At 52.3% G+C, this 13,489-nt stretch overlaps 1 protein-coding gene across 4 annotated transcripts in view; it reads left to right on the top strand.

The window, feature by feature from the left end:
• NRBP2 (nuclear receptor binding protein 2) overlaps positions 1-13,097 on the top strand; it is a 76,846-nt gene extending 63,749 nt beyond the window's left edge. For 3 of the 4 annotated variants that reach the window (XM_050939395.1, XM_050939396.1, XM_050939394.1), the window contains 5 exons: positions 438-573; positions 5,381-5,434; positions 8,059-8,122; positions 9,311-9,366; positions 10,652-13,097. In XM_050939395.1, the coding sequence (XP_050795352.1) occupies positions 438-573; positions 5,381-5,434; positions 8,059-8,122; positions 9,311-9,366; positions 10,652-10,720 (379 nt within the window). In that variant the 3' untranslated portion in view covers positions 10,721-13,097. Of the gene's footprint in view, positions 1-437; positions 574-950; positions 1,046-5,380; positions 5,435-8,058; positions 8,123-9,310; positions 9,367-10,651 lie in introns of those variants that run through there. The other variant, XR_007772497.1, reaches the window with a different exon arrangement.
• The last annotated feature ends 392 nt before the right edge of the window (positions 13,098-13,489 follow it).

Below are 13,489 nucleotides of genomic sequence, written 5' to 3' on the forward strand. Positions count from 1 at the left end.
CGTCCGCTCCAGAGACCTGAGCTCAGGCTCTCTAGTGCAAGCACCAGTGGAGTGGCTGGTTTCGTTCAGTGCTGACCACTGGATGCCAGACAGTGCCTCGTCCCTGGGCTGCATGGAGCTGCCAGTGTCATGAACGCTGCAGGGAAGCTTTTGCAGAAATGTTTCCTTTCTGCTGAGTGGTTTCTGGGTCAGTTCCTGATTTGTCCCCCTCCCCATGGGGGCCGTTCTATCCACAGCCCCTGAACCATGCGGGCCCCCAAGACAGCCATGTCTGGAGTGGGGGGAAGGGCTTGTGCCCTGCTGCCTCCCCCACATCAACAGGGCCCAGCTTCTCCTCCTCCTGGAGCACAGCTCCCCTGGGCCATGACCCTTCCTTCGCCCCTTGCTAGCTGGGCCTGGGCATGGCTGGTTCCACCTGACCTGTGTCTCTGTGGCAGGAATGGGATCTATCCCCTGATGAACTTTGCTGCCACCAGGCCCCAGCTGCTCCCGCGTGCGCTCTCCCAGCCTCAGGAGGACCCCCAGAAAGCCAAGACGCCCACCCCGGAGCCTTTCGATGTGGAGACGAGGAAGGTAAGGGAGATAGTGGGACCATTTCAAATGCCACCCTGGGGACAGCACCCCCTGCTTGAACTAGGCAGACAGTGCCCTTCTATGCTGCACTCTTGCCCTGTGGACTCCTCTCCCACAGGTCTGGCACTGTCCCCCAGCCCCACTGTGAGTTCTTCCACAGGCACAAGAGAGATGTTTCCAGTGCCCATAGTGAGTGCTGTGGGCTCCCCACTTGGGATCGAGTTAATGCACTTTGTTCTCAGCCTTGCCCTGTCAGAGCAGCCAGGCTGGGCTGGGGCGGGTCTCTGGTGCATTTCCCAGTAGGTCCATGGATAGCACTAAAGCCCAGTGCATGATGGGAGGCAGGGATTGATTATTCTTTGATCCTGACATTACAGTGAGACCCCAGCTGAGATCAGGCCCCAGTTCTGTTGGGTGCTGCACAGAGAGAGAGAGAAATCCCTGCCCCACACTGCTTGCGCTCTGGTGGAAGGTACAGTCTTGCCAAATGGGCAGAGCAAAGAATTGAAGGGAGCAGGGGAGTGGGGCAAGCATGAGTGGACGCACGGTTACAGACACTCTCTTTATTACTCCTATCTATTCTTTGTATTATGGTAGCTCTAGATGTGGGTGTTGTAGAAATATATAACAGAGGCAGTCCCTGCCCCAGAACACTTACAGTCCAGGTGTAGGACTGGAGACAGAAGGTGGATATAACAGGCAGAGGGGGCACAAGGAAACAGTGAGACTATACGGGTCAGGAGGAAAAGCAGAGGTCACAGCACACCGGCTGCCTAAGCAGTGCTGAGGTTTGTGTGGATCTGGCAACAGGGGGTGTTAAGGAGGGATTTGAAAGAGGACAATGAAGTGGCTTTGCAGAGTGTTTCGGGGAGCTTCTCCCTTGCACGGGGGGGTGCAACGAGAGATGACTTGTGGGGAAATTTCTAAAATGGGCAATCAAGACTGGCATCATTTCCTGAATGAATGGAGGAGTGGCTATGTCTATGGTACATGAAAAAAGATGGGGCAAGCGGAGATAGGTCATGAAAGGCTCTACAGCAGGGGTGGGCAAACTTTTTGTCCTGAGGGCCACATCTGGGTATGGAAATTGTATGGCAGGCCATGAATACTCACAAAACTGGAGATTGGAGTGTGGGAGGGGGTGAGGGCTCTGGCTGGGGAAGCGGGCTGTGGGGTGGAGCCAGAAATAAGTAGTTCAGGATATGGGAGGGGGCTCCAGGCTGGGGCAGTGGGTTGGGATGTAGGGGTGGAGGTTAGGGCTCTGGATGGGGGTGTAGGCTCTGGAATGGGGTTGGGGGTGCAGGAGGGTGCTCTAGGCTGGGACCGAGGGGTTCAGCGGGCAGGAGGGGGATCTGGGCTGGGGCCGGGAGTTGGGGTGTGGGAAGGGTCAGGGGTGCAGGCTCCAGGCGGTGCTTACCTCAAGCAGCTCCCAGAAGCAGCAGCATGGCTGCCTCTCCGGTTCCTATGTGGAGGTGCAGCCAGGCGGTTCTGCGCGCTGCTCCATCCGCAGGTGCCCAGCCAATGGGAGCTGCGAAGGCAGTGCTTGGGGCGAGGCTGGGGGCAGTGTGTGGAACCCCCTACACATAGGAGCCAGAGAGGGGACATGATACTGCTTCCAGGAACCACATGGCGCCATGGCATGCACAGAGTGGGGCAAGCCCTGGATCCCGCTCCCTGGCTGGAGCGCTGGAGCAGGACAAGCCCCAGACCCCACTCCCTGGCAGGAACTTGAGGGCCAGATTAGAATATCTGAAGGGCCGGATGCAGCCTCTGGGCTGTAGTTTGCCCACCGCTGCTCTACAGTGAAGGCACCTAGTGTATGTCTTTGAAGTGGAAGAGGCGCTAGCAGAGGGACACAAAGGGGGGGATCAAAATGAGAAGCCAAGAAAAAGACTTCTGTGCTTATTGTTTGTAAAGCCATATTGCCTACGAGCCCCTGTGAACGGCGCTGGGCACTGTACAAACACTGACCAGAAAGACAGCCCTGCCTCAAAGAGCTGACTATCTAAGTAGCTGTGTTTTTAAAGGCTATAGGTGAATCTAAATGGCATTTGTCAAGGGCAGAGATGAGGAGGTTGCTGTAGCAGGTATGTGAGATGATGAGGGCCTGGATGAGAGGTTTAGCTGTGTGGACAGAGATTAAAGGTCACCGCCTCCTTTCATATGCAGAGTTCAACCACCAGGTGATAGCCTCTGTATCGAGGGAGGCTAGACATTGTAAACCAGACTCCAGACATCAAGCGGGGCACCCTTCTACCACAGGTTATTGTCTGCGATGCTGCCTCATGGTCACAGCATGGGGAGGAAACCAGGCCAGGCCAATGCATGATCTACCTCCTGGTCTAGACAGCGCTAGGTCAACAGGAGAATTCTGCCGTCAGCCTAGCTACCTACAGTGACGGGAGACGTCCTCCCTTGGCATAGCTGGTGTCTATACTGAAGTGCTATTGCTGTGTTGCATGTGTAGACAAGCCCCTAGGGAGTTAGACTCTTTCCAACTGGTGCTTCCCTTGTGTGAGAACATAGCTTTCAGCTCCCTGGCAGCATGGACCATCCATGCATGCTAAAGGGTCAGTAGCGCTCTTGTCCCGGAGTGCATGAACTGCCACAGCAAAGTGGGTCAAAGAGGAGAGCCATCATGTCACACCCCAGTCAGCAGGAGTGGGATTCCGCCCCAGTACAAGCTGGTGCTGAATGTTGTTTCCTATCTGAGAATGGGGCATCAGGCAGCTGGAAAGCCTGGATCATAATGGTGTTTTGCAGAAAGAAGTGGCAGGATTAGAACCCGGCCTGGATGTGAGGATCTAGAGGGAGGGCTGAGTGGAAGGTGGCACCCATATTACAGACCTGAGTGGGAGGGAGGATGGAGGTGTTGTCTACAGTGATTGAGAAAGGAGGAAGGAGAGACTGGGGAGGGGAAAGATTAAGAGCTTGGAACAATTTGCAGGTGGTGAGTCAATCAGAGTTTTAGGGCCTAAATAATTGCTGCTTTCACTAGGCGCTGGTTTCCTCTGGGCCCCAGGGGTGCTCAACCCCCTGTTCTGCCCCAGGTCCCACCCCACCCAACCCCTTCCCCCAAGCCTCCACTCCGCCTCACCTCTTCCTGGCGCCGGCCCTGCCCCCTCCACCCCTTCCCAAACCCCCAGCCCTGCTCTGTCCCAGGCCCCACCCAGCCCCTTCCCCCCAAGCCCTCTCTCCATTCCACCTCTTCCCACCTCCATGCCACCCCTTCCCCCAAATCCCCATCCCCACCTCTTCCCATCCCACTCTTCCCCCACCCCGCCTCTTCCTGCCCAGTTCCACCCCCTCCCCCAAGCACACCCCATTCCTGCTCCTTCCCCTCCCTCCCTGCACCTCCTGCATGCCATGGAACAGTTGATTTGTGGCGAGCAAGAAGCACTGGGAGGGAGGGGAAGGAGTGGAGGCACTGGGGATGTGGGAACTTGGCTGCCAGTGGGTGCTTAGCACCCACTATTTTTTTTCCGTGGGTGCTCCAGGGCTGCAGCACCCACAGAGTCAGCGCCTATAGCTGCTTTATAACAAGCCGGAGGGGACAAATGTGCCAGTGTCTCCGTGTTGTCAGATACTGTATCATTGTTCCCCTCTCCCCTCAACCTCTGGGGACCAGTGGGGCTGTGGGTTCCTTGGCCAGGACCACGGCCATGACTGTGTGTGTTTGTGCAGGGCACAGCTCAGTGGGGTCCTGACCCCGACTGGGGGCCGCGTGTGCGGCCTTACTAACAATTAGAACGTGAGACATTAATGATCTCAGATGTGCCTCCTGCCACCAGCACCAGCATTTCAAAACTGGATTTTCAGAACTGGAGTGAAGTCCATATTTGAGTGCTTGGCTAAGCCGGTGCTGGCAGAGAATGGGGGCAAGGGCGCTCATCAGGCAGGAGGAGACGGCATCAGTGAGACAGGTGCCAGGGCTAATGGATGAAGGAGGAAAGAAACTGAGGCTGTGGGTGGTGGGGAGGGAGGTCTTGTCAGGTGATGTGACTCTGTATTTTTTAAATGTTTGCAGGATCCTGCTCGGCTCAGTGGGGTCAGCAAAGCAAACAAGTATCAGGGTGCAGAAGGAATGTGCTAGGGATGTGCTAGTCCCATTCTGTACATAGATGGGACCCTGCGCCCCATGCTGGTTGCCCTAGCTCAGACAGGGCCCAACAGGAATTGAGGAGGCTCGGAGACAGGGGATGGGGATGACTGGGGCTGAGGAGACCCCTGGCTAGGAGAGCCAGGAGCCTGGGGCTCTGTGGTTTGGAGACGGGCCATGATAGATGGGTACAGAATAAATGCTGAGGTTCACCAGGTGTCAGCCAGGCCAGGAGCATAGCAGGATCAGAAAGGTGCAGGCAAAGTATATGGCCACGAACACCCAGAGTTGTAATATTAAAACGTAACCAAGAGTTTGGGAAGGGCTGTAACCCCTCCTGCTTCAGGGGGGAGCCAACCCCTAACAAACGGGGATAGGAGATTTTCCTTGATGGGAAGGTTACTCCATAAGTGTCCCCTACACAGTGTTCTGGCACCTTCCTCTTAATCAGCTCGTGTTGCCCCTGGCAGGGACAAGTACTGGTTCAGATGGACCCTGGGCTGGCCCAGTCTGGCAATTCCAATGCGATAGAAATGGGGGAGGGAATGGGAGAAGGTTTTAGGTGGCATATAGGCAGCTGGGGTTGTGGGATGTAAGTTGGAGGGGGGAAGTCAAGCTGCTTGGCCAGGGATATGGCAGAGCTGAGGAGGGGAGAGCGCATATGTCCCGTGCAGCTCCCACGCTGATGTTTGTCTTGGTCTCTCCTAGGTGGTGCAGATGCAGTGTAGCATGGAGATGAATGAAGAGAAGGCCCAGTGGCATGTAAGTGATGAGCCCAGCAGAGCTCACAGCACTGGGCCAGTACCAGAGCATGACCCTCTTGGTCTGTCCTTCCCCTTTTCCCTCGAACAAAGATTGGTAGGACATTTGTTACAGTAGCAGGCATGGGCCCACTGTGCAGGGTGCTGCAGAAACAGAGTCCCAGCTAGCGAGTTCCAGCAGGGTGCCCCAAAGAGCTCCCTGGTTTTAGGAAGACAGCTGGGCCGATGATCCAGGATAAGCGGCATGGAAGAAAGCAAAGACATATGAGGGTGGCGCTGGCACTGTTGGTGAGGCAATGCAATAAGAGCAGTGAAGGCTGATGGAGTGCTGATTACCAGTCTCCTAACGAGCAAAACGAGGTGATCCCAGCAGTAACCATCAGTAAAGCAGACTTCTGTCCCCAGTAATGTACAACACTTGAAGATAGTGGAGCCAGGAGCAAGGAACAGCACTGGAGGATTAAATTAGGCCAGGCAAACCTGACTGCCGCATTGGCTAGAATTAGTCAGTGGGGCAGGGACTGTCCTGCTGTGTGTGGGCAGCGCTGCTAGGACAGGATCAGCAGTAACAAGAACACAGCAGACTCCATCTAGAAGTTAGTAGAGCAGCTTCTCAATCTGCGTCAGGATCAAACTCCAGGGTCTCACATGTTAGCCTGTGCTTCCTCCAAGACCTGCTGTTACACCCTGTGCTCTGCCCGCTGCCTCTCACTCTTGACCCTGAGAATTCATTACACCACACCCTGTGCTTAGAGATGACCCCTCTTCTGTGCATCCAGTGCCAGCTCAGCACCTTCATTGCCTTTCCCAAGATTCACTGCTGTCACATAGGTTGTGTCTAGATGAGCAGGTTGCACTGGTTTAACTCACAGCAATTTTTAAACCAATGTAGTTAAACTGGTGCAAGCCCTTGAGTGGCCGCTCTTGGGAGTTGAAGAGAAACTGAAGTATGTTGCTCTTAAATCAAAATAAGTGCCCACATCAGGGTTAGCATCGGTTTAGCTAAATCAGCTTAAAATCATACCTTCAGTTAAACCAGTGCTGCTTTCTTGTGTAGACAAGCCTGAACCCAAACCCCAGATCTGAACCCTGCCAGATGGGCCAGCTCTGAGTTTAGTGGGTGGCTCCTTTCCTATAATGGGGCAAACCCAAACATGAGGTGCAAACTCATGAACTATGGGAGGGGATCAAAATCCACAGACCTGTGTCTCTTTCTGTTGCTTCTCTCCTGTCTGTGGCCTCCCACACTTGGTCCTTGCAGTCTCCTGGTGTTTCTCCAAAGTTGACTGTAAGCTCCTTAGGGGTAGGACCCTTGCCGCCATAAGAACGGCCATACTGGATCAGAGCAAAGGTCCATCTAGCCCAGTATCCTGTCTCCCAACAGTGGCCAATGCCAGGTGCCTCAGAGGGAATGAAAGAACAGGGAATCATCAAGTGATCCATCCCGTTGTCCATTCCCAGCTTCTGGCAAACAGAGGCTAGGGACTCCATGTGTTTTGTGGGGCTCGGTGCCCCCATGGTGTTGTATAAATCAGTACTTGTCATAGGTCTAACGCTGGCTGCAGCGTCTCTCCATTCTGCTTGGCCAAGTTGTGTAGTCACACAGGGGCTAATATTAGCTAATAGGCCATGACCAAAGGGGGTTGGTAAATGGCCAGGGATGACACTGGGGGATGCTGGGACTAGAGCTGGGTCTCCTCTGATCTGGAAGAGGAGAGCATAAGTTGCAGATGCTACTTAATGAGGCAGAGTTGTGACCAGCGAAGTCAGAGAAATGCAGGGACCTGGGGAGAGCTGAGCCTTGGGCATGGAATAACAGCCTGAGACTCAGACAGTGCTCCTGAGGTGCGGGGAGATGCCTGGAAAGATGGACACGGAGAGAGACTTGGGGGTTGGGGGCAGCAAATCAGATCTGAGTCTGCCATGCGGTACAGCAGTACAAAGTCCAGTAGGAGTGTGGATATGGCTCCCTCTGCTCCAGGGTCCCATGGAGACCCCAGCTGGGATCCTGCATTCGGCTCCAGGTTCCTCAATCCCAGATGATTCTCCTAGAACAAGGAGCGGGGTGATTCCTCTGCTGTGGTGCAAGTGTGCCTGGGATCCCTTGTTCATCTCTTGGGGGTTCTGTGATTCCAAAGGGACAGGATCATGGTTTGAGGGGTCTCCTTTAGAAAGAGGGAGCTGTATCCAGGATCTGGTGATTTTGATCTGTGGCTCTTTTATCATTGCAAGGACAATAATGACACTAGGGCTTGTTCTATTCAGCTAAAATTCTTCTGAGGGATCCTTGGAGGGATCCTGAGCCCTTTATCCTCTGTGAGGAACTCCCAGAGCACTTCCTGCAGTCTGGAGTGAGGTCGGAGAGGGAAAGACTTGGGGTTGTTGCACTGGGTGGGGTGTCTCCGACCCTACCCTTCTCCCAGTGTAATGTAACATTTTAGCTGTGATAGAGGAAAGGGCACATTCATTCCAGGCAGGGCATTCAAAGGGCATGTCTGACCGGCTGCCCGCGATCTCCTGCACCAGCACTACCCGCTACCCTCTGGTGCTGACTGAAGGAGCTGCACGTTCCTCTCCTAAGGAGAAGCTGATGCTCTTTTCTAATATGCTCTCTTCCTGCTGCAGCTCACGCTCTTGCTAACCCTGGAGGACAAGCTGCACCGACAGTTGAGCTACGACCTGCTGCCAAGTAGGTTTATTTATAATTACCATTTCCTATTATTGACCTAGCAGTTGTGCCTGAGGGCCCTGAGCAGGGTTGGGCCCCCATGGCACAAGGCCATGCTCAGACTTACAGGAGGACATGGTCCTTACTCCAAAGAGCTCACAGGCTGTTTACAACCTGGTTTACTTTCCTCTCTGTACTGGAGGAGGCAGCCTGAACCCTGCCAGCCAGGTGCAGGGTCCTGCCCACCTGTGTCCCCAGAGCAGTGGGTGTCCGGAGCTCACAGCCTTTGGGAGCATAATGGAATGGCCATTAGGAACATTCATAGAATCATAGAAGATCAGGGTTGGAAGGGACCTCAGGAGGTATCTAGTCCCATCCCCTGCTCAAAGCAGGACCAACCCCAACTAAATCATCCCAGCCAGGGCTTTGTCAAGCCTGACCTTAAAAACCTCTAAGGAAGGAGATTCCACCACCTCCCTAGGTAACTCATTCGCATTATCCTGATTAGAATTTCACCTCTGCACCCCATTACTGTGACACCTGTCAAGAGAAGAGGAAGTAGGTAGTTTCTCCCCTGAGACAGCAGCCTTTTTCTGCAGCTTTAGTAAAGGGGAAAAGTCCATGGCTGAGTGATGAGCTGCCCTTGTATGGTGTGAAAGTTCCTGGCCATTCATCCTGGCTCTGCTGCAGAGCCTAGAGGTGGTTCTCTTCAGAGCATGCTCAGTCCCAGCCCGACTCCTGGGGAAGACTGGAGCCCTCTGAAGGAAAGTGCGTCTATCTTTATCTAGCGCCCTGGAGTTAAGAGTTCTTTATCTGGCCTCACAGACAGCCGAAAAGCCCAGAGCCAGGGATCTCCCTGCACAGGGCTTGGTATCATAAAAGGCCCTTTTTGGTTTCTGAGCCAAAATGAGCCAAGAATGTCAAAAGGGCGTTCTGCTGAGATGGCGATACTTTGCCTGGTCTGGGAGTGGAACCTGGCAAAGCTCATTCAACCCGGCACTTGGCGTGAGGCCCACTCGGTGCTCACCTACACACTGTGTCTGCCCCATAGTTGCATGGGCTGGTGCTCAGCCAGCCCTAGGCTCACTCCATCTGTGTCCCCAAAGCCAAATGTGTCAGCAAAAGCTTCCAGCTGGGCTGTGTGCCAAGAGAGGTGCTCTCTGGAGCTGCATGAATTTCCTGTGCTCACAGCTAACCCTGTTTCTGCAGCTGACAGTTCCAAGGGCTTGGCCTCAGAGCTGGTGCACTACGGATTCATCCATGAGGTGAGCCTCCTCCCTTCTCCTTTAGAATCTGCGCGACTCCCTCGGGCAGGGATCTGCTGCCAATATATTAACACAGGACTCTCTAATTCTCCACCACACCCTATGCCTCAGGGGCATGAGGGCTGCCGAGGGGGAGGACCTGGGCCTGGGGAGTCCACTCACTTATTTTCCCATTTAAGCAAGCTTGTTCTTATGACTGTGATCAGGGTCCGTTTATGGTTGCATGATGAACTCACTACTTTTTACCACCCTGCCACTCTTTGCCTATCTGCTTTGCTCAGGCCTCGCTCCAGGCTGCTCCAGTGACAGGAGTAGCCACATTATCATGGCATGAGGCACACAGTGAGTGGGACCAAATTTAAAAATGATTTTGGAGTATGAAACTAGAAGAGCTGCCTAGATCAAAGAGCCCAGATGAGTCTCTCTGCCACCTCCTGCCTCCCCCAGAGAAGCACCCAAGCCTGCTGCTGCCCCAGACAGCAGTCACTGACCTACACTGCAGCTTTCTACCTGGCCAGAAGATGGGATCAATTCCCTCACCATCAAACTTGTGCACAGCACATTTCTCTTCAGTGGCCCCAGAGCTAGGGAGGGGCCAGCTAGTTCAGCAGTCCAGAGCCAGGGGAATGCAGATGCTTTGCGTAGCAGAGCAGCCTGGAGGAAGCCTGGCTAGGAGGAAGCAGACACACTTATTTTTGCCAAAAAATGGTGTCGCATTTTGGCCATGAGTTGGGAATTTGGAAACTGTAAGTGAAGTCTGGGAGAATTCCTCAATCTGAATCCTGACCCTACCCAAACAGTTAGTCAGCTCCTTTGACAAACAGCTTTATCTGCTGGGCACTTGCAATACGGTGCATTTATACTTCGTTCCTGGACGAGCATTTCTGGAAAATACGTGGCTTCTGGTACAATCTGTTGATTTGAAAGTCAAACAATTTTCTGTTAAGAAGCAGAGAGAAAAGTCTTTTACAAGCCGGTGATTTTGTGGGTGTCGTGGTGTGTGTGATCCTCTGCGGCAGGGAAATTAACCAATCCTTCCTTCACTTGGGTAGGAGAATGTTACCACGAGGCTCCTGGCAATCCAATGACCCCTCTACAGCATCAGTTGCTCTGCTTACCTTTGTCTCTCTGGATCTCCACAGCCCTGTACATCTGCAGTCATGCTCACCAGGTCTTCTCTTCTCTTCTTGCTAACATAGAGACATGAGGTGATAGTGAGGATTAGATGCAGGGAGTGCTCTCAGCTACACCAAGCCTAATTAACCTGCTGATTCCTTTTTCCTAGGATGACTGTGAAATGCTGGCCAACTTCTTAGAAAATGCTTTTCACAAGCACCGGTCTCCTCCCTTGTGAGTCACCCCGATAAGTTCTGGGCAGACAGGTGCCCCCAAAGGAGGATGGGAACTGTGCCAGGCCAGAAGGAACTGTAGGGCTCTTGATCAGGCTTTCCACTGCAGAGGTGACCTTGCTATTTGTTCCTGGCTGTATCTCTACTGTCCATCCAACCTGTGATTCAGAATGAAAATGGCAAGAAGAGAAAGGACCAGCAAACATGAGGCATTACCAAGAACCCGCCAAGAATGTGCTCTCTAGTCTCCACTTCTGAAGGAGGCCAGGGTGAGCGGTGAGGTGGTTTTAGGAGTGGAGGATCATGCAGGAAGCTTTTGGTTGGCAGGGTTTTTGAAGATGCAAGAGCCCACATTTGGTAAATTTACCTCTGAGAGCAAGAAGCACCTTCCCTGTGGGCACTGGGGGCCATCACTTTGCTTCCTCAGCTGGAAGTGGTCACAGCAGGGGGTGAAAGAGTGGGGGAAAGTGTAGGTTTGGGAGGATCTTGAGCAGTTTCCTGTCTGCCATATTCCACCCCTTTTCCAGACCTGATTCCTCCTGCTCTGCTGGATTCCCCCAGGGCAAAGGAGCCATTGCGATGCCTTATAATAAGAACTGGACTCCCTCTGCTAGGCTGAGGAGAGGACATTGTGAGCTTGACTGAAAGGGCATGGGAAGAAATTGTAGGATTCCAGAACCATCAGGTGGTTCATAAAATATGGACCAACAGAACCACTACTGGTGCTGAACACAGCCTCTGTCATTTCAGTTAGTGAATTTTTGGAAGGCTAAGAGACAAAGTCCTAGGGAAAAGCCTTGATGTCTCTTCCCTGTTTCTCCTGTGAAATGTGGAATTTCCATCATTAGACGGAAGAATGGGGGCAAATATAGCTGCTGATTTGTCAGGTTCAAGATTGGTGTATTATGCAAATAGGAATTGTGTATCAACCGCTGTGCCATGCTGCTCTGCCTGCACCTTGCTGCTCTGGGTGTACTGTTCACAGTATGCCATATGAGCCATACTGCACTGACTGTATCATGCTATGCTGATTTTCTTACACTGTGCCTGATTCCCTGTCTAGTACTGGCTGTGTATGCTTTGCCATGCAGCACAGACTTTATCATGGTATGCTGGGTTTGCCGTGCTAAGCTGCTTTGCCAAGTTGTCTTGGCTGTTTAATTATGTGGGTTTTCCAAGTTGTGCTAACTTTGCAGATACAGACATTTCAATGAATCAATTGAAAAGAACAAACCGCATCACAAAACATAACTGAGTGACCCACTTGGAGTCTTTGTGGATTGTTTACTCTCCCCATTACACAAAGAAGGGGTAAAGTAGCTTCCTCCATGTCCAACTGGCTTATCCAGAGTCAGGTATACTGAAATGCTGAACAAATTAGGTGGAGAAACATTCTCCTAATGCTCGGTTTAGTGGGGCTTCTCACTCTTTCTGCTTATGCCAGGACAAGTCTGGGCTTGAGTATATGGAAATGCTGAAAGATTTCTTTGTGCTGTGCTTGCTTCATGTCCCCGATGGAGCAATTAGCTCCAGTTCAGCTCCTAGTTTTCCCCTTGCTGATTTCTTTGTATAACTAAAAAGTTACAGCTTGATTTCTCTAGAGAATTTTCCTGCCAGTGACTTTGCTGTGTTCTGCAGTGGTGTATTCGTTCGCTAACCTCTACACAATTCCTAGAGTACATGATGCATTAGGCAAGGATGATCTGAGGTTAGGGGCTTGGCTACACTCGAAACATCAAAGCGCTGCCGCAGGAGCGCTGCCGCGGCAGCGCTTTGAAGTGTGAGTGTGGTCGCAGCGCCAGCGCTGGGAGAGAGCTCTCCCAGCGCTGCACGTACTCCACCTCTCCATGGGGATTAGCTTGCCGCGCTCCCAGCGCTGCGGCACTGTTTATACTGGTGCTTTACAGCGCTGTATCTTGCTGTGCTCAGGGGGGTGTTTTTTTCACACCCGAGTGAGAAAGTTGCAGCGCTGTAAAGCGCCAGTGTAGCCAAGGCCTGAGGAATGAAGTCCCATACCCTGAAAGAGCTCGAGCTCGTAAAACAAAACAAAACAAAACAAAACACTGGAGTCTGTCTTCTCAGCACCAAGGATTGTTGTTTTTTTCCCTCAACACCCCCCCCCCCAAAGTATTTTTTTCTGGCAGAACTCATTACAAAAATCGAATGGAAAACAAGCCAAAGGGCTTATAATCGATGTCCTAGGTACTCATATAGCCCCCATCTACCTAGTATCTGAGTGCCTCACACTCTTTAAATACAATGCTATGTGATTCACCTTTGTGAGCCTGTATCTCATTCTGTAAGTGTGAAAAGGCACGCGTCCAAAAGGGAAAGCTTCCAATTCTGTATTAACTGACTAATTAAGTCTGCCAATCTTTTGCATCTGCTTTCCAATTTATTTCATGGTCACACGAAAACTATACCAGGATTCACAAGACTATAACAGGGTTCAAAAAAGAACTAGATAAGTTCATAGAGGATAGGTCCATCAATGGCTATTAGCCAGGATGGGCAAGAATGGTGTCCCTAGCCTCTGTTTGCCAGAAGCTGGGAATGAGCAACAGGGGATGGATCACTTGATGATTCCGTGTTCTGTTCATTCCCTTTGGTGCACCTGGCATTGGCCACTGTCAGAAGACAGGATACTGGGCTAGATGGACCTTTGGTCTGACCCACTCTGGCTGTTCTTATGTTCATATACAAGATGCTGAGCTGGTTGGTCTCCAAAATTAAAAGACAAATCTGAATTTTGATCTTACTTCTACCATTTTGCC

This window comes from Gopherus flavomarginatus, chromosome 2, assembly GCF_025201925.1.
Source record: "Gopherus flavomarginatus isolate rGopFla2 chromosome 2, rGopFla2.mat.asm, whole genome shotgun sequence".
Lineage (NCBI taxonomy): Eukaryota > Metazoa > Chordata > Testudines > Testudinidae > Gopherus > Gopherus flavomarginatus.